The sequence below is a fragment of the Lepisosteus oculatus genome, chromosome 28, assembly GCF_040954835.1.
Source record: "Lepisosteus oculatus isolate fLepOcu1 chromosome 28, fLepOcu1.hap2, whole genome shotgun sequence".
Classification (NCBI taxonomy): Eukaryota; Metazoa; Chordata; class Actinopteri; order Semionotiformes; family Lepisosteidae; genus Lepisosteus; species Lepisosteus oculatus.
Genome location: NC_090723.1, coordinates 5,071,848 through 5,095,969, shown reverse-complemented (window position 1 = coordinate 5,095,969; position 24,122 = coordinate 5,071,848). Strand labels below are relative to the sequence as shown.

At 47.6% G+C, this 24,122-nt stretch overlaps 2 protein-coding genes and 1 long non-coding RNA gene across 7 annotated transcripts in view; 1 reads left to right on the top strand and 2 right to left on the bottom strand.

Moving 5' to 3' along the window:
• Positions 1 to 2,604: 2,604 nt before the first annotated feature.
• LOC107079253 (uncharacterized) lies at positions 2,605 to 12,593 on the top strand. 2 transcript variants are annotated; one of them, XR_011183939.1, is made up of 4 exons: positions 2,605 to 2,704; positions 2,797 to 2,956; positions 3,356 to 3,865; positions 11,752 to 12,593. It is a non-coding gene; the product is annotated as an uncharacterized lncRNA (long non-coding RNA). The 2 variants fall into 2 exon arrangements; XR_001480203.2 differs by lacking the exon at positions 11,752 to 12,593 and adding an exon at positions 4,405 to 4,564.
• On the bottom strand, positions 2,965 to 5,826 carry hcrt (hypocretin (orexin) neuropeptide precursor). 2 transcript variants are annotated; one of them, XM_015362002.2, is made up of 2 exons: positions 5,735 to 5,826; positions 2,965 to 3,852 (listed from the first exon to the last, which is right to left on the bottom strand). In XM_015362002.2, exons 1-2 carry the CDS (start codon positions 5,792 to 5,794, stop codon positions 3,337 to 3,339), a joined length of 576 nt encoding a protein of 191 aa, XP_015217488.2. In that variant the 5' UTR covers positions 5,795 to 5,826; the 3' UTR covers positions 2,965 to 3,336. The 2 variants fall into 2 exon arrangements, 1 of the variants encoding a protein (XP_015217488.2); XR_001480202.2 differs by lacking the exon at positions 5,735 to 5,826 and adding an exon at positions 4,184 to 4,267 and having other exon boundaries at positions 3,771 to 3,852.
• Positions 8,016 to 24,122, bottom strand: part of LOC102695488 (inactive phospholipase C-like protein 2) — an 87,589-nt gene continuing 71,482 nt past the window's right edge. For all 3 annotated transcript variants that reach the window (XM_006638210.3, XM_069185763.1, XM_015362001.2), the window contains exons 5-6: positions 15,020 to 15,129; positions 8,016 to 9,569 (exon numbers count right to left, since the gene is read on the bottom strand). In XM_006638210.3, coding sequence (XP_006638273.3) covers positions 9,366 to 9,569; positions 15,020 to 15,129 — 314 coding nt within the window. In that variant the 3' untranslated portion in view covers positions 8,016 to 9,365. The remainder of the gene's footprint in view (positions 9,570 to 15,019; positions 15,130 to 24,122) is intronic.

Here is a 24,122-nt window from a genome sequence, read left to right as displayed (position 1 = left end):
CTTCCCAAGCCCTTCTCTTGATCTAGAAGTGTAATTAAAGAGACTTCAAAGTGGGAGTGATCAATAGGCCTGCAGAGCGACCAGTGTTCTGTTTGAAAAGCCTTTCCTTCAGACCTGTCATGTGAGAATCCACACAGACCGTCGGGCGGCCCAGGGAAAATAAGAGATCACACTGGCAGGTGACTGGGGCACCACGAACAACTCAATTAGCTGTGTGGTATCAGTTCTGGGAGCTCTAAGAGCCCCGACTGCTCTGCACACTCACCCACCAGCTACAGCAGACTCTCCAGCAATGGCAGAAACAGGAGATGATCGATATCTTCAGAAAACCGGCACTTAACTAAAATAACACCAATTGTAGAGCTGAAGGGCATTCGTGGTTTTTAAAGCGGTGGACTTTCTGATGATATTTTTGCTGTAAGGGACTTTTTTTTTCCCTTTGGTCTGCCTGTTTTCCTGTTACTGTGCTGCTGTCTGTCTCCCAGTAATAATGAGAGTGAGGGCCTTTTCAGTGCTTGAACGGTGAGCAAAAGCGAGCTCTGGACTTTTTGATTAAGGAAGACCATTCGCAACTTCCAGATAGGGTTCCACCAGCCAATCGTCGGTGAGGGTTCTTCCTACAAGCCGGGAGATTAAAAGTTCCTTTTGTTCAGCTGAGAGAATGGAACAATATGCTCTGTGCAGCACAAAGCCGTGCCACCACAATCCACTACAAGATTGAACCGTGTTGCATGGATTTAATTCTTTTCAAAACTGCCCTCCCACCAAATTGTTACGTTAAATCGTCTTTTCTGTCCCTGCTTGTGTCAATGTGCAATGCAACATATCTCTAATACTGCAATCTGTGACTCCGAGGGCCTGCATTACAACTTCAGGATAGAACAACAAGATTACTCATGTATTTGGAAAGCTGTGAAAATTCTCGTGCTTGCATGGCTTATCTAAAAATGCGTATCCACAGAGCAAGTACAGTTTCTGCACAGGAAAAGTGTGCCGAGTCTTGGGGATATCTAGATCAGGTGCAGATTAAGTAATGGACTCTAATGAAAGATCTAATACCATCTGTCCAAATTCCATTGGCTATAGGAATTGGAACACAACATACAGAGCATGTTCAGCAATTGCAATTAGTAACTCAGAGAGTGAAACAAGCTGCCCAGCCATGTTCTTGAAGCACATAATCCTTGATTCTTTTAAAGGACAGCAGGAGAAGATCCTCTGATCAAATACCTGCTAATGACCACATAGGCTAGATGGGCTGACTCATTTTTAACCATTCTTATGTTACATTCTTAAGAGGAGCACTAGAACACAAAGAGTCCAGAATAAACTGCACACCCGCACAGACCACCAGGTACAGCGGTGCACAGGGGTCTGCAGTCTGCAGGCCTGGTGAGCCACAGTTAGGTCTTCTTTTTTGCCCAGGCGAGCTTTGAATGATTTAATTGGATCATCCAATTGCTTGACAAGGAGCCCTGCTCTCTGTTCGTTAGGCATTTAGAGCTGCAAACCTATAGGGATACTGCCCTCCAGGACCAGGACTGCAGATCGCAGATTCGGCACTGTTTGGATCCGCCTGTGAGTTAGAGTTAAGAGTTAGGCGTGTGCAGCCACAGCACCCAGATATGCAAGAGCCAATTACTTTCAATTCCCCCAAACCACTGGGGAGAAGCTCCAGGCTCCGTTTATTCTCCGAGTCCCAGTCGAGTTTTTGCAGGACACCCAAACTCGCCCGTTTCTATAGTCCGAAAACCCCCAAGCTGTCAATCAAACAAGCAAGGTTTCATTCTGAAATAGTAAAGCATCCCAAATAGTGCAGCCAATTGGTTTCTTATTTTGATAACAGCTTGTAAAGATACTGTAGGACATAAAACATTTTAATGGGGGTGGCAACATGCCTCAGTTTCAAGACACGTTGATGAACTTATTTGTTACGTATCCAGTCAGAACTGGCAACGTTATCTTAACGTTATCGTAATAGAAGAAACGTCACTGACCTTTTACAAGCCAGATAATTCTAGCTGCTAGGCTTCTCCAAAGATTTAATTTCTTTTTTTTTCTTTTGCAGTGCATGAGGTCCATATCTAACTGCTCCTAGAAACGAAGACCCGTGGCTGACATTCTGCCGTTAAAGCGTTTGTGAGAAACCCTGTCCCTACTTCCTTCGGTGCGGGTGGTGTGTGTACTGTACGACTGCGTGTAAGATCGGAGCGGAGATGGTCTGTGTGTTTATGATCACAAATCTGTTTTACTCCCAGGCTGCTCTTAGTTGATTTGTTAAAAAAAATAATTACTTTTCTCTTAGCCACCGAAAGGAACTTTTGTAAATAAATGACAGCCGTGTGCTCATTAGTTAATTACGGTTTTGGTACTAAACTTCATTACTCTGCTCTCCTCCCCACTGAGAGCTGGTGTGTGGGGAGTGTACTGGTGCACTATGGCTGCCGTCGATTCATCCAGGTGGGGCTGCACACTGGTGGTGGTGGAGGGGATCCCCATTACCTGTAAAGCGCTTTGAGTGGCGTGTCCAGAAAAGCGCTATATAAGTGTTAGCAATTATTATTATTAATTATTATTATTATTATTATTAAACAGCAACTCTAATGCGTTGATGCTGCGCTGATGAAAATCCGATTATTCTTCATTTCCGCTGCACAGTTGATTTCCCATCCAGCGCGGCGAGGAGGCACATCCCAGGAGGCAGGTAATGACAGAGAACACCCACAAAAAACAACTGACATGGCAAATGGAAACTCTTATCCACAGTTAATAACATTTCTGAGATATGTGTTTCAGCTCCGCTACTGTTACACGAAGACCGCCTGCGCTTGGTCTGTCCCTGCCCCCTGCTGGACATTTGTAGGATTGCACGATTTTTAAACTCGAGAGGGGGGTTATAAAGACCACAGGAGGGCCCTCTACTGAATTTGTTCATTTGCTGGTGATCGTTTCACAGGTAACACTGCTAAAGTGATTTGTACACGACAGCACAATTCTGTATCTGAAAAGAAACTCGGCGTGTTCCACCTTTTAATCTGGGACATCCGGCACACAGACACAGCCCAAATTACGCGATTTCAGAGCACTTGCAGTTGTTGCACACAGATTTGGCATTCAATTCTACAGCCGAGATTAATGGAATTGTAAGAAATGTACTACAGAGACAACAATCATATATTGCAACACAGTGCTACATTGTTATTAACATTACAGCATCACATGAAAGAATCCAAACAATAGGGCGTCATAGAAAAAAAAATAGATTATCGGTATCTGTATTTCTAAATACACATTGCGAGCTGTGAATGAAAAGCGGGACCGCAAGCGCCTCAGGTTTCATTCTGATATTTTATAGCTTATAACTCCGTTATCATCAGGAGGAGCAGAAGTAGTTGCAGTCTTGGTAAGACAGAGTTTTAGAAGCGGCTCCAAGCACTCCCTCTGCGTGGCCGTATCGGTCTGCAGGAGTTTCAGCGGCTCATAGAGCCTGAAGTCACGCTGGACGTCGGAGTTTGATCCGGTGGGAACCGACCGGAAGTTCGGGCTCGCCCGCCCCGGGGCGTCTCTGTCCGCGGGCTGGCCGCTGTCCGTCTCCCCTCTCCTGCCCATGGTGAGGATGCCGGCGGCGTGGTTCCCGGAGCCGTGGAGCAGCTGGTGGAGCCGGGCTTGGAAGCCCTGGCCGGGGGGTTTCCTCTTGCCGAGGGTCAGGATGCCCGCGGCGTGGTTGCCCAGGCCGTGCAGCAGGTCGTAGACGCGACAGGAGCAGGTCTGCCGCCGGCAGCAGTCCGGGACGTCCGCAGATCCGCCGGCGAGGGTGAAGAGCAGCGCCAGCAGGAGGGAGTTTCGGAGCTTCTGGGAAAATACGGTTTGTTTGTTGTTGTTTTTTTTTTTAAACTAAAGAATTAAAAAAGCCGACGCAATTAGATTAAGTAGATACGATAATGCATTTCCCGAAACAAAATCACTGCTCTCAGAGCAAACTACGCCGAATCACCCGTTTACCACGGAAGCGCATTGCTGCCGACAAGGAACCATCGCCCGAGATCGCGCAATTAATAGAGAGTTCTCTGGTAATTACAAAATGGTATATTATCTCGTTATTACGAGACCGCAATGACCATTTGAGTGTACGAACAACCTATTACATTGCAATAACGGCACATAGAAGCAGCCGCTAGCTCACCTGGAGTTTGGGTTTGGTATTTGTGTCTATATCCAGCTCTGCAGAATGGGGACGGGTTTACTTTCTGTTGCAGTTTGTACCTCATGTAAATACCATCATTTTAAGCACGATGGCACTCCCACTTAATCCTTAAACCAGGAAGACTGTACCGTGCAATCGATTCCACTGGTTAGATGCTCTGACCGCTGTTCCAGCTGAGCTCTCGGTCCTGCCCTCTGCAGCTCGGCTCGTCTCATTCGACGCACGGGACATGGGTCTGGACAGACACCCGAGCTTTCAGAAATACCCCGTAACAAGTTCAAAATGCCCATGGAACTGCTCCATGTGCTCCACCTGCTCCTGGTGGTTCTCTTGACGTTGAAACGGCAAAAAAAAAAACGAATGGACTTTGTCTAATCGGTCAGGTGCATGAATTCAATGAGATTTAACTTCAAAGAGATGTGAGAACTGAAAGGGGGAGGAATCCTTCAAGTAGTCTACAGGCTAAGACTCTTATTTCAAGCCCTATCACAGGGGGTATTCTGGTGAAGCCGGCCTGCAGGGATCTGCAGAAGCACAGCCTCTGTGGGACTATCACGCTAACACAGCACATGCGGTTATCACGCAAGAATGCTTTGGATTTATTTGGTACTTTCTATCCCATAAGAATCTCTTTAACATATAAAGAGGGGTTTCACACGTAGGAAGAGCCACGCTTAAGGCAGCTTCCGCCTGGACAGCATGTAGATGCTATTCTGTACCAGCAGCCCCACCTGGGTGACACATAGCTGCCATTCTGCACCCTTCAGCCCCACTGCACAGGAGTTTAGACTGAGAAGGGAGACATTGCTTGAGCAGTTGAATGAAGGGCCACTTTAGCCAGGGTGGTTTGCACGAGCCTCGAGTGTAAGGCCAAGTCTACACACGTGCACGTGTGTGCATTTTGCTCGTGTCGGGTTATCTGTGCAGCTGGTGATCAGCCCTAGCTGAGGCTGTGCAGCGTGCTCCATTTCTGCTGCCTATTTCACAAACTCCCCAGACAGACGGTCCAAGTCTAGAGTGCGAGACCTTTTTTACAGCAGAGGAACAAGTAAAGGCTTTTCCCCTGCCGAGAAGAGAAGAAAAGGACCACAGCGTTTTCTCACCAAACCCACCCAGTCTGGAACTGCTGGTGGCTCTTGGCAGCGCCTCCTGTACGCCACCAGGACTGATTTTTGCCACGCCCACGTCAGGCCCTGTTAGCCTTGGACATGCCAGCAGTGCCCGGCTACCTGCAGGCGCCTGGCACGACTGATGCCTGCCCAACCGCGGCGGTGATCTGCCCAGGGGTGGTCATGTGTGACACCGCTTGGTCAGAGCCGGCCAGCGCCGCGCACTGGACCCGAAAGGGCGACATCTGGACCGCGGAGCTCAGAACTGCTCTCCAGAAGGGTAACAAAGGTTCAGGGTGCATTGGAGAGCTTCCAGCACAGCTGTCGCACTGACAACAGACTGTCTTACGCCAGCCTAGATGATACTCCTAAAGCTGATATTCCTAAACCCCAGAAAAGGCCAGCAGAGGACTTGTCTTACCTTGGCTATAGAGGGGCCCATTTCAGGGCGTGAGCTGAAAGTGCTGGGGACACGATCCATTCTCTTCCCACCGGGAGTTCTGACACGCGGAGGGCTTGTTTCCACGCCGATCGCTCTCGGACAGCCCAGCATCCCTTTTATACTGTTCCACGGCCTTTTCCACCCCTCCGTCTTTTCTGAATTGATCCACGTGGCAGCTCAAACAGAGTATTGCCTGGAAACGGGCATCTTTGGTTATTAAGCCAAGCAGTCGTTGCTCATTTAGTGTCGAACGGGACAATGCTGCTTGAGAAGTCTCAGTGGCTCTTTTCTTCCTTGGTCCTGCTCTTCAGCGCATCACCTGGATACTGTGCAGGAGTTTGCTAGGAGCTTCGGAAAGGCCTTTGTCATGGCCTGCAATTAGACTTTCTAGCAGGCACAAGCTCTCCGTCTTGGTACTAATTAGGAACTAATTACCTGATCAAAACCTAGGCCTCCGAAAAAGATATGCAGCAGCCAATGAGAAAAGGCATTTGCCTTTCATGCTATGGAAAATACCTTCGGTGTCTGACGCGGTTACCCTTCACACTGGAAGAATGGCCTTTTCTCCAGTTGCTCTAATGAGATGCTCATTATTAGGTTATTCTTCGTTACTCTTACAGGGGACCTGATAGAAGCATTCAAAGGCCTTGACAGTCCGCCCTCCTTCAGCATTGACAGTGCAACACGATCCAGGGGCCAAAGGTGAAAACCACCTGGAAGTGCATTTAAAACTGAGATCAGGAGGCAGTTCTTTACCTAGAGGGTTGTGGGAGTGTGGAACAAGCTACTTAGTGATGCTGTTGAAGCTGATACCCTGGGATCTTTCCCTCAATGACACCCTTGGAAGGGTAATCTACCTTCCGAAGGGGCTGGATGGACTGACTGGTCATCTGTAAGCTTTCTTACATTCTGTCCTGATTCTGCTTGAATGGGCACCACCAGGTTAACCAGACCGGTGGTCTTTTCAACAATACCATTCTTCTGAGCTGGTCGGATTAGTGTACCTCTCTTAGCTCGCGTTTCCTTTCTCCTATCGGGTCAGTTCCCAGTTGGCACGTCGACATCTTTCTTTACTTACAGTAGATGCTCTTAACACCAGACTTCTGCCATCTAACTCTGATATCACAGGCAAGAAGAAAAGAGGTTACTTAAAACCTAGAAATGGTATCAGCTGTTTATCAAATGATTCGTCTTTTAACTACTAGCTACTACTAGTAGCTTTTTTGCTACTACAAAAAAAGCTCCAGACCATGATAGAAGACTAATGCCTGGGACCTGTAATTTCTCCGATATGATGATTATGAACAGTCGTACCAAAACCGGGGTTTGCCCTTCTGACAACACTTGGAAATGTTTAGGAGACCCTTAATATCTGATTAAGAAGTTAATGCCTGTAAGTTGCAGCAGGACATTCCATATTGTTGAGAAAATGCCTTGTTTTGTTAACCTTTTGGGTGGTTTGGAATTATTAGGAGACCCTGATTGGTCAAGACCAGGGGGGCATTTGAACAGGACACCCCTACATTAGTGAAATGTTCTAGTAAAAATACATTCAGAGTTAATGATTTATTGTAGTATTTTATTTCTAAATCTGCTCTATCTTTTCCTCAGCCCTTCAACTGTCACTGGTAACAATAAGCGTCAATGCTACATGTATATGAGATTGTACAGTACTTTCCATTATTCACAGTGAAATTTTGTGAGCTAGTAAATGTCTCCCTCTAGTGGACTCAGATCGAATTGTAGGTAAAACTAATCGTTGGAAGATGGAGATGATGAGAGTTACTGGTTTTAGACCATCCTAGTGTTCCCCACTCCCAGTCCTGGAGAGTTTCAACACACATTTTATAAGGAATTCAAACTCTTCAACGGTTAAAAGCATAGGCACAGCTGTAATTAACTGCATTTAAATCCAATAAGATTCAATGAGAGCAGAATTTAAATAAGACCATGGCTCCCCAGGTCAAGGAGTGAGGAACACAGTCTATACGTGTCTAGCAGAGACAGACAGGAAGTGTTCAATCTGATTGCACTGACATAAAAATACTGATCCTGTCCAGTGTGCAACAGGGATCCTTGCTCATTGAACAGTGTTGCTCCGCAGGGACCTGGACAGCACTGAATTCCCCCTCTGCTTTTGCCTTGGTGGAATTTTCCACAGTCCAAGCGGCAGCACTGTCCAGTCTCTGAATCGGAGATGCCTGTGAGCAGTGGTGACTGATACAGCATAACAAGCTGAATACAAAAAAACAGAGACAGGTTTCTAATTCAACCAGGTTTAATGGGCTAGTTTGTTGACCAGACGATATTCACAGTAGCCATAAAATGAATTAGTTATTTTAAATCCTAATTTTTTTACAATAATATTTTCCCTCACCCTCCCCCCGTTCATTGACCGAAAGAACATCCCTCAGCAGGGTGATCGTGTATAAAGAAACAATATTAACATTGATTATTTATCATAATGATGATCAGGGACACTGACCATTAAAAAAAACAATATTTTCCAGAATGTCAGATTGTCTTTAAACTGAAAAAGATAACATCAGGACCTTAAATTTCCTGTTGTTGTCTTTGCTTCACAAGAAAAGCCTGGTTATCATCACCTAACAGCCGGCCTCACATTTATAACACGATGGCACTTTTCCAGTTAGACCACAGCTCGTAAACCAATTTACAGTAACAACGCACTCCCGAAGACGCGCAGGTCCAGAAGAACACAACATACCGGAGAGAAAGTGTTTTAAAAAAATAACAAGAGAAGTGTGATGACTGCCGAAAGTGAATCTGGTGCTGTTCTCACTGTGTGGGCGTACCAGCACACGGATTGTTTTCAAGTGTCTTGCGGTTTTCTGCAAACAGCACGTTGCAGTGCGTTTGCACTGGTCCGTTCTCAAAGGCCGAGCTTCACCTCGGCCAGCAGCAGCAGCAGACGAAAGCTCCTGATCTTCTTCTTTTTTGCCAGCGGAGGTTAAAAACCCAGCCGATGTCCCCAGACCCCCTGGCACAGAAGATGCTGAGGGTCGCGAAAAATGCAGAGTGCCCAAAGGAGGAGGTTTGCTTGCTTTTATTTTCACATTGGGCACAACCTTTCAGGCTTTGAAAGAGCTGGTGCGTGTGAGAGTCTGAAACTCCAGGGAGTTTTTTTTCCTCGAACGCCAGTGGAGTGTGGAGAAGGCTGGGTTGTGGGGTGCCTATTGGTCACAACTGCACGGGAGATGGGCAGAAGAAGACTGACAGTGGAAGGGAGTGCTGTTGAAGTCCAGGCATGGCAGATCCGCATGCCAGCTGCAGTTTCTTCCCTTCTGCAAGCGACTGTCGGAATCTGGGCCAGGAAACTTTCCTCTGCCCTTGGCGTCTGGATCTGGGTCTCCAGCTGCCCTCTCAGACAAGGATGTGAGGCTAAGGAGCACGTTGCTTGGAGGGCAGTGGGGCGTCACTGCTGGGAGGAGTGGGGATATCCCGCAAAATGGAGCCCTCCTCATCGGGAGCGTCTTCCTGCTGGGAATCTGCCTTCCTGGCCGCCAGGCGCGCGGCGGAGGCAGAGGAGGCCGAGTTCTGGAGGTCTTCCTCGACGCTCTCTCGCGGCAGCGCCCCTCCGCCGGGTCTCTCAGCAGGACCCGGTGTCGCTGCCCGTTTCGCTCTCGGGGACGGGGTCCAGGCCGGAGCGCGCCCGCAGCAGCTCGGGGGAGGAGGAGGAGGAGGCGGCGGCGGCTCCGTTCTTCATGAGGCCGCAGGACTGGGCGGCGCAGTGGATCTGCCGCAGGGTGTCCAGCGCCTCACTCTTGGCGTGCCTCAGGAGGTCGGCCTGGCCCTGCAACACACACACACAGCCGGGCTCAATGAACGCCGGTTCCCCAGCCACGATGATGATGATAATCCCTACACTTATATGGCGCTTTCCTGGACACTCCACTCAAAGAGCTTTACAGGTCATGGGGATCCCCTCCACCCCCACCAGTGTGCAGCCCCACCTGGATGATGCCACGGCAGCCATAGTGCACCAGTCCGCTCCCCACACACCAGCTCTCAGTGGGGAGGAGAGCAGAGTGATGGAGCCAGTTCAGAGAGGGGGATTATTAGGAGGCCATGATTGGTGAAGACCAGGGGGAAATTTGGCCAGGACACTGGGGTTACAGCCCACTCTTTTTGAGAAACGCCCTGGGATTTTTAATGACCACAGGAAGTCAGGACCTCGGTTTTACTGCTCATCTGAAGGACGGTGCCTTTTTAAAGTATATTGTCCCCTTCATTATACTGGGACATCAGGACCCACAGAGACTGCAGGGTGAGCACCCCCTGCTAGCCCCACTAACACCTCTTCCAGCTGCAACCTTATTCGTTCCCAGGGGGTCTCCCATCCAGGGTCTGACCAGGCTCAAACATGCTGAGCTTCAAGAGGGCTGCCAGCTGGGAACTGCAGGGTGATAATATGGCTGCTGGCTAATAATAATGATGCCAGCCAATGACTGCACCCTTCCCCGCCGATCCCTGCCCGCTTCTCTATGTGGCCCAAAGCTGAAGGAAGCACACAGGCACTTGCATACATCCAGCTTGCAACCACTGCAAATTAAGTAAGAGATTCTGATTAGCGCAGGTTTGCATGGAGACATACAGTATATGGAAGTGGGAATAGTTTTGGACGCGTAGCACAGAGGTTTGTCTGCATTGGTCAGATGTGGGCCAGGAAGGCTGCCGCCCAGTCTGCAGTGGCTGTTATCTGGGTTGTGTAGGTGCTGTTTAAGTGAATGTACTACTGCCCGTTTCATTAAACTGTGGAACGTTTGTAGTTGCAATAAGGCCTGGTAACTGAAACAGAAATTCCAGAAGGGGGCAGTGCTACGTAGAAATGTTGCTCAATTATGCACAAGGATAAAATCTGATCACGTGAGCTAAGCAGCGCATGGAAAAGGACAGGGCAGAAATCAACTTCCATTAAAGTATAAAACGGATAATGTGCATATGACTCAAAAGTGAAATTCCAAACCCAGCGATTGCGTGTATAATCTGTGGGTTTCATTTTCTACACTTACACAAACTTTTCTCGCTCTTCCCCATTTTTTGGTTTGAATTTGCTTTTCATTTCCTCTCAATGTTTTTCACCGTTGCCGAGCAAATTCCCGATCAGCTCTGCTTCCCAAGGCCCGAGCAAAACTGGGACAAAACATTCATCCACACCTGTATTCGTATTCCTATCAACGGGAGTTTCTTTCTTTGGGGGCAAGTTGCACACAGACAAATGGAATCGATTTCTAGCACTAAAAATGCTTGTTGCACACAGGCACCCAGGTGTGGGTGTCAGATGTGAACCAACCTGGTTCTTTAATGCTCAGTCACATCATCACTTTCAGCAGTAGCAAGCGCAGTTCAAATCAATGCAATGATGACAACAGTTCAACTGTTCAACAGATAAGTGTTGGAACAGGATACAGCTGTGACTGTATGTTGCGTATACACGGGGACTTGCTTTGCTATATGCTAAAAGGTGAATAAAGAATATAGAGGGGAGATTTCCAACTGCTCTTGTACTGCAACTCAATGTGCTCATCGTCTGTAAGGGTGTAGATAAAGCTAACTTGACTTGCTGGCAGTGCCACACTAGGTGGCGCTGTCGGACTTCACAGAGAAGTGCAAGGGAGCAAACCTTGGACTGCTGTGTGTGACATGAAACAGCTGGCAAGTGTTCGCACAAGCTTCTGTGGATTATACCCAGCGCAAGAGCCAGATGGGAGAAAGAGTATTTTCCTTTATCGCTCTATTAGGACAACCTATAGAGCTCCTTGGTCTGTGAAAGTATTAGCACTGGCCTGCAGGAAAAAAACTGAGCTTTAAGCATAAAGCCCCTGTTCTACTGCAAGTCAAAGCTTATACTGCCTAAGATCAACACACAAAAAGCCTGGTAAAAAATGTTTTTTTCCCCCATGCACGTTAGTGGCGCATTTAAGCAATATTGATTTAGACGCTTTGATGAACATGGTGGTGTTTTTTTCCCTTAGTGACTTTCTCGTGCCTGTTGGCACAAGGGGGACATTCACAGGATGATTGAATGTGGACGAGGCAGCGCTCTCGTGTGGAGTGTGGCACAGGCGTGGGTGTGTAGTGCCTGCAAGTTGGATCCATCATCTCAAGCTGACAAGTCACAGAGCGGGGGAAGAACAGACATTAAAATTATTATCCCTGTTCCACGCTCCCCCTATAAATGATGTAGTCATCTTGACTACTGGCATTTTGCCTGATCAGCGCTGTGGCACCACTGCAGCATCTGTGCATGGACACAGGATTTTTATATCGCCATCACTCTCACGAGTCTCAGCCCCCTGACACAGGGGGATCTGAATGGAATGATGTTAAGGTCACAGCGGTGTGACATCACCCTATTTGGCTGCTTTATTAGCCCCTGTGTCCTATGGCAAGACCAAAACCAGCTCAGCAAGTGGATGCTTAGGGCTGGAAACTTCACAGAAGACAGAAGTGATCAGGGTTGAGTGTGACTGGGTCAGAGGATACCCATTCATCTACACTGCTCCCGATTCATCTTCAAGTTCCAGCAATGAGGTGAAGCACTAAATCTGAAACGGAGGAGGTGATGCTTGCAACAAGGGCTTTTGGGCTTGATTAACTGAGCCAAACGCATGCATGAACTTTGAAACGCAAGCTGCCTTTCTAAGCATTGGAGTCTGCACTGAGAGCAAGTCTAAAAAACCCAGAGTAACCCGGCTAAAAGCATCTGAACATCAATTCCTCTTTTACTGTCCTCTGGCAGAGATGCCAGACATCACCGGCCCAATTCTGCAAGTAAACAATAATTATAATAATAATTGCCTACACTTGTATAGTGCTTTTCTGGACACTCCACTCATAGTGCTTTATAGGTAATGGGGATCCCCTCCACCACCACCAGTGTGCAGCCCCACCTGGATGATGCAACAGCAGCTAGAGTGCACTAGAACGCTCACCACACACCAGCTCTCAGTGGGGAGGAGCGCAGAGTGATGAAGCCAGTTCAGAGATGGGGATTATTAGGAGGCCATGATTGGTAAAAGCCAATGGTTAAATTTGGCCAGGATGCTGGTGTTACATCCCTACTCTTTTCAAGAACCCCCTTGGGATTTAAAATGACCACAGGGAGTCAGGACCTCAGTTTTACATCTCATACGAAGGATGGTGCCATTTTGTTTTACAGTGTGGTGTCCCCATCATTAGGACCCACACAGACCACGGGATGAGCGCCCCCTACTGGTCCCACTAACACCTCTTCCAGCAGCAACCTTAGCTATTCCAGGAGGTCTCACATCCAGGTACTGACCAGGCTCACGCCTCCTGAGGTTCAGTGGGCTGCCAGCTGCGAGTTGCAGGATTATATAATTTAGCTGCTATAAACAAGGGCTCCAAATCAGAACAGTGCTCAGTATGCGTGGGCTCGTGCTTCTGAATCATATCATTAAGGCTGCAGCCCTCACAGTCACTCACTATGCCTGCGCTCCACAATCCTGACAAGAGCTTTTCCTGCTGGCTGAGTACCACATAAAAGTACTGTCCCTGTGACTCACACGGTACCCTTTCACCCGCCAGTGGCCACAGTCTGGACAGGCCTCCTCGTCCTGGAACAAACCAATGTCACACTCATTTGGTTCAGCTCATATTTGGAATAACACTGAGGCCCCAGGCGTCTGGCACAAAAATTTCATAAGTAAACCAGCCAAAGTGCTTGCATAAGTAACTACACACATCTATCATATTCTGACTGCTCGGCAAAGTGGCTCAGCAAGCAAGCATTTAGTGTTTTCTGTAAGCTGCACTCAAGGGCGCAATGTCTGATTAGAATCAGTCTATTTGCTGCTCACAATAGGATTTTACGGTCCAGCAGCAGATCTGATTGCCGCTCTGAGAGAAGACCATGAACAGGACCCAGAATGTAGTAGCAGGAGGCTCACCATGCGGGTGAGGCACCGATCGCGGCACCAATTTTCAGTCTCGCCAAGGAGTGACAGGGGATGGGAGAAAAAAACCTCTCCCAAATCTTCCCTGCTTACCCTTTTCAGAAACCTGCAGCCCCCCCCAAAGAAGATTTCTCAAGTGCAAAAAAAAGTAGAAAACGAATTTCAAAGCTTTGAAAATTTCAATCTTTTCTCACCCGTCGATTTAGTCCTTTTCTTCTGGCCTGTTTACCACCGTTTGAGTGCTTCGAAATTACAGCCAGATTACAAATGACAAGCCGGCAAACCCAGGCCCACAAGAGCCCTTCTCTGTTGCAGAGTGAACGAAATCTAGAGTGATCACTCAGCCCCCACTCAGATGTTAAAACAGCGATAGCCTTGTTGATAGATTTGCTGGAGGGGGAGCTGCGATTCCGTGAACCTTGTGCAGATTCCTCCGATTCGGAAGAACAAAAAAAGGCCCCCAGTTGTTATGATTGTGCCGAGAGCGTTCCCACTTCCCTTCCATTTCAAACCGGCTTTTCTATCATTCTAACATTCCTCCGCGGCACGTGGTTTCAGCCGTAACCTCATTCTGGCAGCAGCTTGCTAACTGGCAGCCCACACTCGGGCACTTGTGTTGAACAACTGTACCCTGGAGTGGAGCACAGTGTGGGAGTGAGCGGGGGTGTTTTTAAACACAGCGATCCAGAAAAACGACACCCAGGGAAAAAAAGACAAAGCATTGTATTGTTTTGTTGTTACTCTGTGACCCACTCCCCTCCCCTAACCAAGCATTTTTGTTTTCAGCTTGTTTCTTTCAAACTCTGCCGTTGCTGTTCGTGTCCAGAACTCTTTCACCAGTTCGGGGATTAACAATCGTTACTCGGTGTTACTGCTACGATCCCTCTCGTACCAGGACAAGAAGGACGATGACAATGTCACGCAACGATGCTCCCCTCTCAGAGCCTCCATCCATTCGACCAATCCCGGTGGCGAAGTTACCACCAGGTGGAAGAATGGTGTGGTTCTCGTGAACAACCCTCGCTCACAAGCGCCCTGGCACGTCGCAAGGGACGCTGGTACCTGACTAACCAGGGGTGGCCTGCCCAACCTGGGTGGCACTCAGCTGACTGCTCACCCCAGATGGGGAGTCCCGTCTGCAGTAGCCTGGTCTGGACTACAGATTTAATATCTGCTTCACATGGGTTCCCTTACCAGTTGAGGGGAGCTCTCGGTCTCTTATTGGGAAACCACAGTGACCACAGTAGACCTGGAGTCTAGGGCCCAGCCTGTACTCTGTACTCCTGTACTACAGTCAGAAGCCCTCAAGTGAGGTCGGCTTTACCTTCAGCACAGTGATGTTCCAGGCGTAACTCTCCATGGCTTTTTGGAGCTTCCTCCCCTTCAGTCCCTCCTTGGCTCCGAGCCTGTGAAGGTCTTCGTGGAAATCTAGCCCTGGGACGAGAGAGAGGACACGGGCCGTTTTATTTCCGCCTCGGGGGGCAAGCGGCGTCAGAACAGAGTGGACGTTGGGAGGATGAAATCAGCCAGACGAGAAGAGCAGAGGACCTGTAGCCAGGAGGGGCGGGTGAAAACCAAGGGTTTTCTAGATTTCACCAGATTAAGCCAACTAATTCAATGTCCTAACTCACAGGACAAAACATTCTTTTCTTTTACAGTTGATCTGAGCTCATTTTAGGTGCAGCCAAGTATTCATGGAGCCATGATGATTTACAAAGTCCATATAGTCAAATACTTACATCAACTAAGCAGTTGCATGCTGACATATTGAGACACTGCATCTAATTCAGAAAGATTCATTCATCTACCAAGTCTTACATCCTAAGGCTATATTTGTCAACGATACCACCGTTAAGTATAATGTACTCACATTCTTCCTAGTATTGGGAAATTAACACGTTATGATAGATTATCTCATTTGAGGTTCTAGTTGCCGATACTAATGTCAGCTATTTCAAGTCATGACACAGAGGGCACAAATGCAGGAAGGCTCCGAGTGTCTCCGTGCGTGAGTGTCCTTTGTCATGTTAGGTCACCTGGGAATGGGAGGATTTGGCCTGCTAGACTCATTATTGCTCTAAAACTCAAATCCACCTGCCAGATACAAAGGACAAGCTTGCTCCCCGATGACAACAAATACTATGATCAGATGTTTCGAAACATAATCCCACTGAAAGGCAATTAAGTTGATGTCAGCGTCAGCTGGGAATTCAGAGAAGACTTCATTAAACGTAGCGCCCCTAAACAAATTTCCAGGAAGAAAATGTTATAGCAGGAGGCCTGCCACAGACGAAACCTGGCAGGATCAAGGCTGTTAGTCATGGGTGAGACAAGCTGCAGGACAGAAACGTGCACCCTGGAGGGCACAGATGGAGACTGAAGGGCCCAGTTGGCACAGCTGAGCTCAATACTTCTTCTACCCTCTCTGCTCAACCCATGGGGATCACTTCTAACCTTAGTCCCTAACACAGCAGGTCTCTCGGGACTGTACTCGAAATAAGAAAACAGTTCACACATGCAAAGCGTTGCCATATATAAATGAGCAGGCCTGACTTTGAGATAATGCAGCCCAGATAAAACACCTAGCACAAAACAGAACAGGCGCATTACGATCTTGTAGTTCTGCATTCCTCCTGTAGACAGTCTTACAGGTGACAGCCATTTATCGGATAAGCACAGAAAAAATGTGGGAATAGTGGACTGTTCCACTTGGTGCTTAGTTGCGGGGATGTGAGATCCCAATATTGCATTCAGTGCTGAGTCCATATTCAATTTGTAAAGGGCAGCCTGCTGTAGGGTTCCTGCTACAAATACTGTGCCTAGTTTTAGCTGGTTAGGCCCTTGAGTGGGTTCAGATATCAACCTGTGCTCACTTAAAAGTCGTTCATCTGAATAAAAGGAAAGCGAGTTACAGTCACTGATGTCAGAAAAAAACTCTTGGCCTTATCAGTCCTGGAACGGAGGTACAGTAGTCATACGCTCCAGAGAAAGCCGTTCTGCCGCCTTCTGCTGTCGGAGATTCCTGACTGGACCCTTCTGGCGCTCTCCCGATGCTCAGATACGTTTGTTAAAGTGAATCGCTCCACACACACATTTCCCGAGCTCCGAACCGGCAACCCTCTGCTGTTTCTCCTCGCACTGACTCACTGTCGCCACTCCCAGAGGCGATTGCCGGTTGACTCTCAAGTGTGCTAGGAAGGCCGCATTATTGTGCTGCTCATTGCAAACCTATGTGCTACATTCGAAAGACCTGGATTACTTCTGCTCCAAATACAAAAGGGCTCCTGGCAATAACTATTTTAAATAGCATGAATAATGAACATGTCATGGCCAGATGACGAAAAGGATTGGAGGACTGGAGGTGGGGGTGTGGGGGGGGTCGCTGATAGACAGGCAATGATGAGGGCGTCTCAGCCCTCAGCACCCCACACCTATCTGCTCCATGAAATTTTAGGTTTCTTCTTCTGATGCACCGGTGATGCAGGCTGAGCGCATTTTCAGAACAGCTCATCTTGTCCGCCACAACACTGCACTTGGCCTCATAATGCAGCCATGGTATTCTTTCAGGGTTTTTTTTTTACAGTCCCAGTTCTGACCCATTCTTGCCCATCCTGGGTCATCTCTATAATCCCAATACCCCACATGGGTGAGAACACTGGTCGTTCACAGTGGCAAATTAAAGCCTAACACTGGACAGTGATCCACAGGCTTACAAAGGTTACCTGCTTGGCTCCTGCCCTTTTAAAACAGGCCATTTGAGGAAACCCAGTCAACAAGTGGTTAGGAATCCAGCCCAGATTCATAAAAACATTAAAATATTAGAATAGACTCAAACAAAAGAAAGTTATTCAGACTGCATGTTTTTGTTTGTTTGCTATAGTGGATGGCTGATCTAATGACCTTATCTAGTTATTTCTAGACAATGGAAGCCAAAGTCATCTTCAGGAGCTTGGCTGGGCAGCTTGCTCCAGACTCCAACCGCTCTTTGTGCAAATATGCAATACATTCTTGTTCACTAACAGATGAGAGCAAAGCATTTTCAGGCTGTAGGGTCTCATTGGGGAAGGGCAGATCTATTGGGTAAGTTAGTTAAAGGCATCTTGGAGGATTTAACATACAGTAACACTGCACAAGCGATCACAACTCTACAGAGTGGGCTGCATGCCCTGCACAGTCCGTGTAGAGAGAACAAGCCATTGTCAGAGTATGTAGGATGGGGAGTGTGAGTGTGAACAGTTATTCCAGCTGAAAGGCTTGTGCAGAAGTCTGCAACGCAGCCTTTAAAAAGCCATTGTCTCTGTTGTTTGTACCCTGGGATCACGCAGTTCCTGTAGTAGTACAGTCAAAGAGAAACAGGACACCACTGGAGAGAAGCGTGCTTTGATCTCCGACATTTCCTTGGTAACAGCATTCATCCGAGAGCCCACATTCGGGCTGACAAGCTTGTGGGAGACAGCAGAGAAAGTATGCACACACAGAAACCTTGGCTCACGTCATTCCCTCACCCACGAAACTCCCACAGGTGTGTAGCGTCTATTTATAGGGCCCCGCTGTGCTCGTTCCCGACCACATCTCTTAAGGACGTTTTTAACTGATCAAAGCTGCGGCGTCCCTCGGTGACGAGTAGATTCGGGAGCAAAAAGTGCCTCTCTTCTCAGCCCTGCCTCCTGCCTTTTTTCCTCCGATTTTTTTCCAAAAGGCTCCTTTAAAAAAAACTGGTGTCTCACGTTCACAACTGCGACTTGAGCACTCCTAGCCCGGGGGGGTGGAAAAGAGCAGAAGGATAACACACTGAGAGCATACCTTGCTCTGCTGACAACAACGGGAATGCTAATGAATACAGGTGACATGTTTCCCAGAAGGACTGAGGAGAGGAGGCACGCGTCAGTCAAAGTGAGAGGGCAGAGCAAAAGATAGCCCAGTGACAGCTAAACGCAAAAGAAAACAACAGCCTCATGCTCGATAAATGAGAAAAACAGACTTCATTAAAAAAAGTGTTTCAAGCACGCCACGGGGTCTTTGATAACGTTTTCAATAGTGTAGCAGCGTAATTGAGTTTTTATCCTTATCTCAATGACGGTGATGTCAGTCTCTTCTGCTATAAAGAAATAAACAGAAAAAGCTCCTTAAAGACGTTCTGCCTGTGTAGCTGGAAAAACTTGAATACTGAGCAGGCTAACAAGTGGAAGGTCTTTAATAGAACGGTTATATAAATCTCATTTATTTATGTACATATGAGCAACAATAATTTGCAGCTCTGAGTAACATTGTGCCACAATGAGAATAATAAGCAGCCAGCACAGCACAGTGGGAAAGTGTCTGGTTTCGTGGGTTGTGGGTTCGAGTCCCTGCTGCAGACACTGCTGTCGCACCCTGAGTGAGGTACTGTAAGCCAGTTGACCCCAGTTGCTTTAGTCCACCCTCCTGTAAAAGTTGGGGACCAGCATCCGTGATGAGATCAGTCAGATCAGTTATTAACCTATTCAAACTAAAACCTTTGGGATTGGTACTTGAATGCCAATGGGATTTAGGAACATTGCTAGGTTTTCCACATTAGCTTCAGCTAATTAGTTATGTAATCCTTTATGAGTCACTAGGAGACATTTTCCAGCTCCCTTACACAATAAAACAAGGACAAAACGGCAATGCAGAGTTGGTACAGAGTGCAGAAAACACACTCATAAGGCAATAAGAGTAGAAGTTAATGGCTAAATAGGTTTATCACAAACAAATTAGACAACATTAGATATTGCATACAAGAGGAAAAAGGCAGCAGTTACCAGGTTTCATTGTTTCATTATTATGTTACCACAAGCTAGATGAGGCTTTCTTACGTACATGCAACCTTGGAGACACGCATCTTCGACCTGTGCTACGTAAGGGATTCTGGGAAATAACGGGCTAAAAAACTTCCTTCGGGGAGTCGGGAAGACTCTCTGGCTGCCAGGCTTTCTGGAATGTGCCACCCTCCTGCAGTGCATCTCCTCATCACGGCCGCACGCCATTAGGCGTCCCGCCAGTTCCCTGCACAGAGGACCCCTCACGCCGCCTGGGACCGACAGGTTTCGGAAACTGGGATAAGGCTTCCAGTTCAGTAGATACACAGTGCCCCTCTCGGTGTTTCCCCCTCCAGTCCCCCCTCTCCGTGTACTTAATGTGTACTCCATGTACTTGCCAGCAGCCGTGTCACCCTGCAGCTCCCAGCTGGCAGCCCACTGAAGCTCAGCAGGTGTGAGCCTGGTCAGTACCTGGATGGGAGACCTCCTGGGAAAAACTCAGGCTGCTGCTGGAAGAGGTGTTAGTGGGGGCAGCAGGGGGCGCTCACCCTGCGGTCTGTGTGGGTCCTAATGCCCCAGTATAGTGACGGGGACACTATACTGAAAAAAGGTGCCATCCCTCAGATGAGACTGGTGCACTATGGCTGCTGTTATTATCCAGGTGGGGGCTGCACATTGGTGGTGGTGGAAGGGATCCCCCATTACCTGTACAGCGCTTTGGGTGGAGTGTCCAGAAAAGTATTAATAATAATTTTACACACAATAATACTATTATTATTATTATACCGAATCATATAATCCTGATTGCTTTGCTGTGACAATCCACCCATTCCCCAGTCCTCCTTTCTCACTGCCCTACAGAACAGGACAGCTACGCAACAAAGCAGGAGACTCTTCCCAGTTGGTTATATCCATGTGTCCATTGGTCCATATCCACACAGATATGGACAAACAGATCTTTGCTGTGCTGTAGCGATCTGTTCTTATTTTCTACATCCCCTAATCAAGTTTTACAACTCCACACAGCAGTTTCTGAAAAGCAATCTGACCCATAAACGCGCGAGAGCGCCGCTGCTCTGTCACAGCTTCGCTTTGCGCCGATCCCAACGGCATAATTTCCACGTTTGGAAATTTTTAAAAGGTTTGAAAAAATACGGTTTGCGCTCATTCTGCATACAAAAAAAGCTGGTCACCGGTCTGCGCAAACCGCTTCTAACACAGAAAAGAGTTTTTTTTAATTACAGCAAGAACAACTCTTGGAATTTTAACACTCCAAGCCTGCCACACACACACACAAACCCAATAATTTGAAAGGACAATGGCACAGCTGTCTACGAAGAACACAAATATGCCAAGCACATAAAGGAAAATGACAGAACGACTTTTTTTCCATTAAATGAAAATGCAAAACTGAGAACGATTCCAAATAACAGCAGGGACCTCTGACCATATGACCAGCTCTTATTTTCTTGGAATCGCACAGGACGGACACTCTCATCAGTACCACTCGCTCTGTAGCCCTGGATTCTCGTGAGGTTTTGGTGATGACTTGTCTCATCAGCCCAGTCATGAACACAATGAGTTTCCACGTGTCACAGCACTGCACTTGAAACACAGAGATGCATCCCACTGCTCCGCATGCATGTGTTGTTATGTAACGCATTAAATAGAAAATACACATCATATAATATTGCTCAGTACAGCGCAGAAGTGCTCTAGCAGGGGGCTAAAAGCAATCACTACAACACTGCAGTCAGCGCAAGCAGGTGGAACTTTTTCTCTTTTATCTCCCAGTGGCTTCAGGGCACATTTACAGTAAGGGCAACACTGGCGCCACGGTTTCTGCTGGTCAGGGAATTGGAAGGGATGGGGTGCCAGAGTATTGCCATGGGAACAGAAGGAAAATCAGGGAATCAGGCTCCGTATCCTGGAGCCTTCAACATCAAACTCAGACCGGCTGAGCCCCCAGCCCCCAGGAGTGGTAATTAGTTGCACCTTAACGAGAGGGTGTTGACGAAGCACAGCCACAGGGGACGCTTATCCTGGAACATAAAGAAGTCCTAATGCAGAAGGTCCCAGCACAGCCAGCTGGTCACCCTATTGTGAGCCTTGATAAAAAAAAAAGCTGGGACAGCCTCCTGGGACCTCAGAATGAGGCCTGTAGTTCTCTCCTGATCAGCAGTCACGATGCTTCATGGCTGCTCGGGAATTCCCTCAACGCAGAGGGTGTTTAAATAATGTATGACCGCCAGGTTTCCATTAACAACTGTGCTCTTTAGAGCGTGTAATATTTCACAGGCTTTCACATCCATCTTCTAACACTGAAAAAAATCACAGTTTTGGTTTTAAAGGAGGAATGTAGCAGATAAGACCTGAGTAGCCAGTTTGTTCACTGGCACTAGAGCAGCAGTTTGGAGTCAGCTAACAAAGCAGACAGACAGACATTATATTACTCCATTCCTGAGCCTCATCCAAACAACATTAAAGCATGAGATTTACTTCCTAGAGGGCCTGGTGCCTTCTGCATTTTGTGGCAACTTGTACAGTTAATTTAATATTTAACTTAAGTTATTTTCTTAGATATAAGCAGGTTTTTTTTGTGTGGTTAATTACTCAGAGCAATCACTTCCTTCAGAGAACAGTAACTTATCGAACACTTTGGAGCCTTGTTCTAAGTATGACAACTCTAAATTAAATGTTTAGGCCAACCCAACCCAAGCTCTCACTAGGCCTAGGCTTTTCAATCCTGCTCCAGGAGCACAGATGTCTCTGCAGGTCTCTTTAAGACAGCAGAACCTAAAGGGCTGAGAGAAGCCGTTCAATTAATCTAGTTAAATGAGTAATTAGCCCATTAAGCTTGTTAAGAACTGGGCTGGAATAAGTTGTAGACACACATCCAGTACCTGGACTGGACACTCCTGCACTAGAACCTTCAGGAAACAAGTCCGATACTCCTACTGTATAGGAGCAGATGTCGAGATCACCCTGTATACATGCTCTTAAGTGGACTACAACAAAACCTGCATTCTCTGATCTTTCTCTCTTCACATGTGTATTGGAAAATCAATCTCAAGCAATTTCACACTAAATTAAAGCTCGATGCCTGATGGTTGTGTTAAATAAATTCCATTTGTCCCTCCAATCTTGCGATTTGATCAGTGAACAACAGGCCCCATAGCACGTGATGGCACACAGCACACAAAGTTCCACACTAGCTTTACAGAGGGACAGAGCTCAACAGACTCCTGATATGATTGTGTGCTCACAATAAGAACTGTGTGTGAGTGAATCCATTCTGGGAGATATAACTACAAAGAAAAACAAGAACAGAACAGAAATATGAGAATCATTGGGACCTTCCAGGCTCCAGTGATTGTATCATGCACACCTTCGTCTAGCTACAAAGTGCATACAGGCAGAGCTGGAGAAATCGAGAGAGTCGAGGGATTAGCTTCATGGAAACAGCTTTTGTTTATTTGAAGCTTCTTCCACTCTCCCCCACTCTTGCAGAACCGGAACGTGCCCACTCCTCTTTCCTGACCGGGGGCCAGCACCAGTAGATTAATTTTCTGTGAAACAACTTAATCCTGTGATAATACCACCGAGAGGGCCTAATGTAGCGGCAGGGAAGATATAATCTCCCCCAACGGGCTAGATGGTAATTCATAACGCGCCCAAATCGTGATAAGTTATTACCAGAAGCCTACAATACAGTCATCGTCAAGCTGGCTCTGGTCTTTGCAGGGCATTAACAAAAAAAAACAGTTTTATCAGAGAACACTTGCTTCCCCTTCTGAAGCAGCTTTTCTCTACAGTCTTTGCAGTGTTAGTACATGAACTGAATGCTCCAACCAGGCGTATCTACAGTACCTCAAGCCAGCTTCACAGCAGATCAAGTTTATTGAAAGTTTACTGCATCCATGTCTTGTCAGTGATTATTGGAATTGTCTTTTCATAGTCATTTGAATTGGAGTTTTCCCCCTACGTCCCTCCTGCTGCCCCAGTCCGGCTATTTGTAAATGGGTGATGCGGCGACTTCACTGAAAGCCCTGCGAAAAACAAACATGGGGACCTCGACTCTCTCAGCCAGGGTAAATCCTGACCTGTCACATCGATCTTCCCTGCCTGCCCACCACCCCCCCATCCCAGCCCACAAATGGTACAGCCCACGCAGGAGCCAGGCCCCTGCTCCAGACCAGCATCCTCATGACAGCTTGAGCAGCAGTCTGCTCACTTCACGCCTCACCACAGGCCGTATTGGCTACCAGACACCTTAAGCAGGAACAGAATGTCTGTGGTCTTTGCTAAGGTCACATTTACTAACAAGTACACAAAAGCCACACCGTCGATAACGCACTGACCAGTTCACCGCAGCTGTTGATGAACCTGTAGCTCATTCTCGCACCATGACCGGGACCTGTGCCGACTTGCCTACTCTCTCCCCTGTGTCAGGCTGCCACAGAGCTGATGTGTTACAGCAGCTAATCTTGACAGGTTAGGTTCCCAGCAGCCCAGGCCCTGTGTGCACACAGCAATCACACTGGTCCCACTGGGCAGCGGGGGACTGAACTGCAATAACCCATGAGCACACGCACAGGCGCGTCCCAGCACGGGCAAGCAGACAAACACGCACACAAACACACACACGCC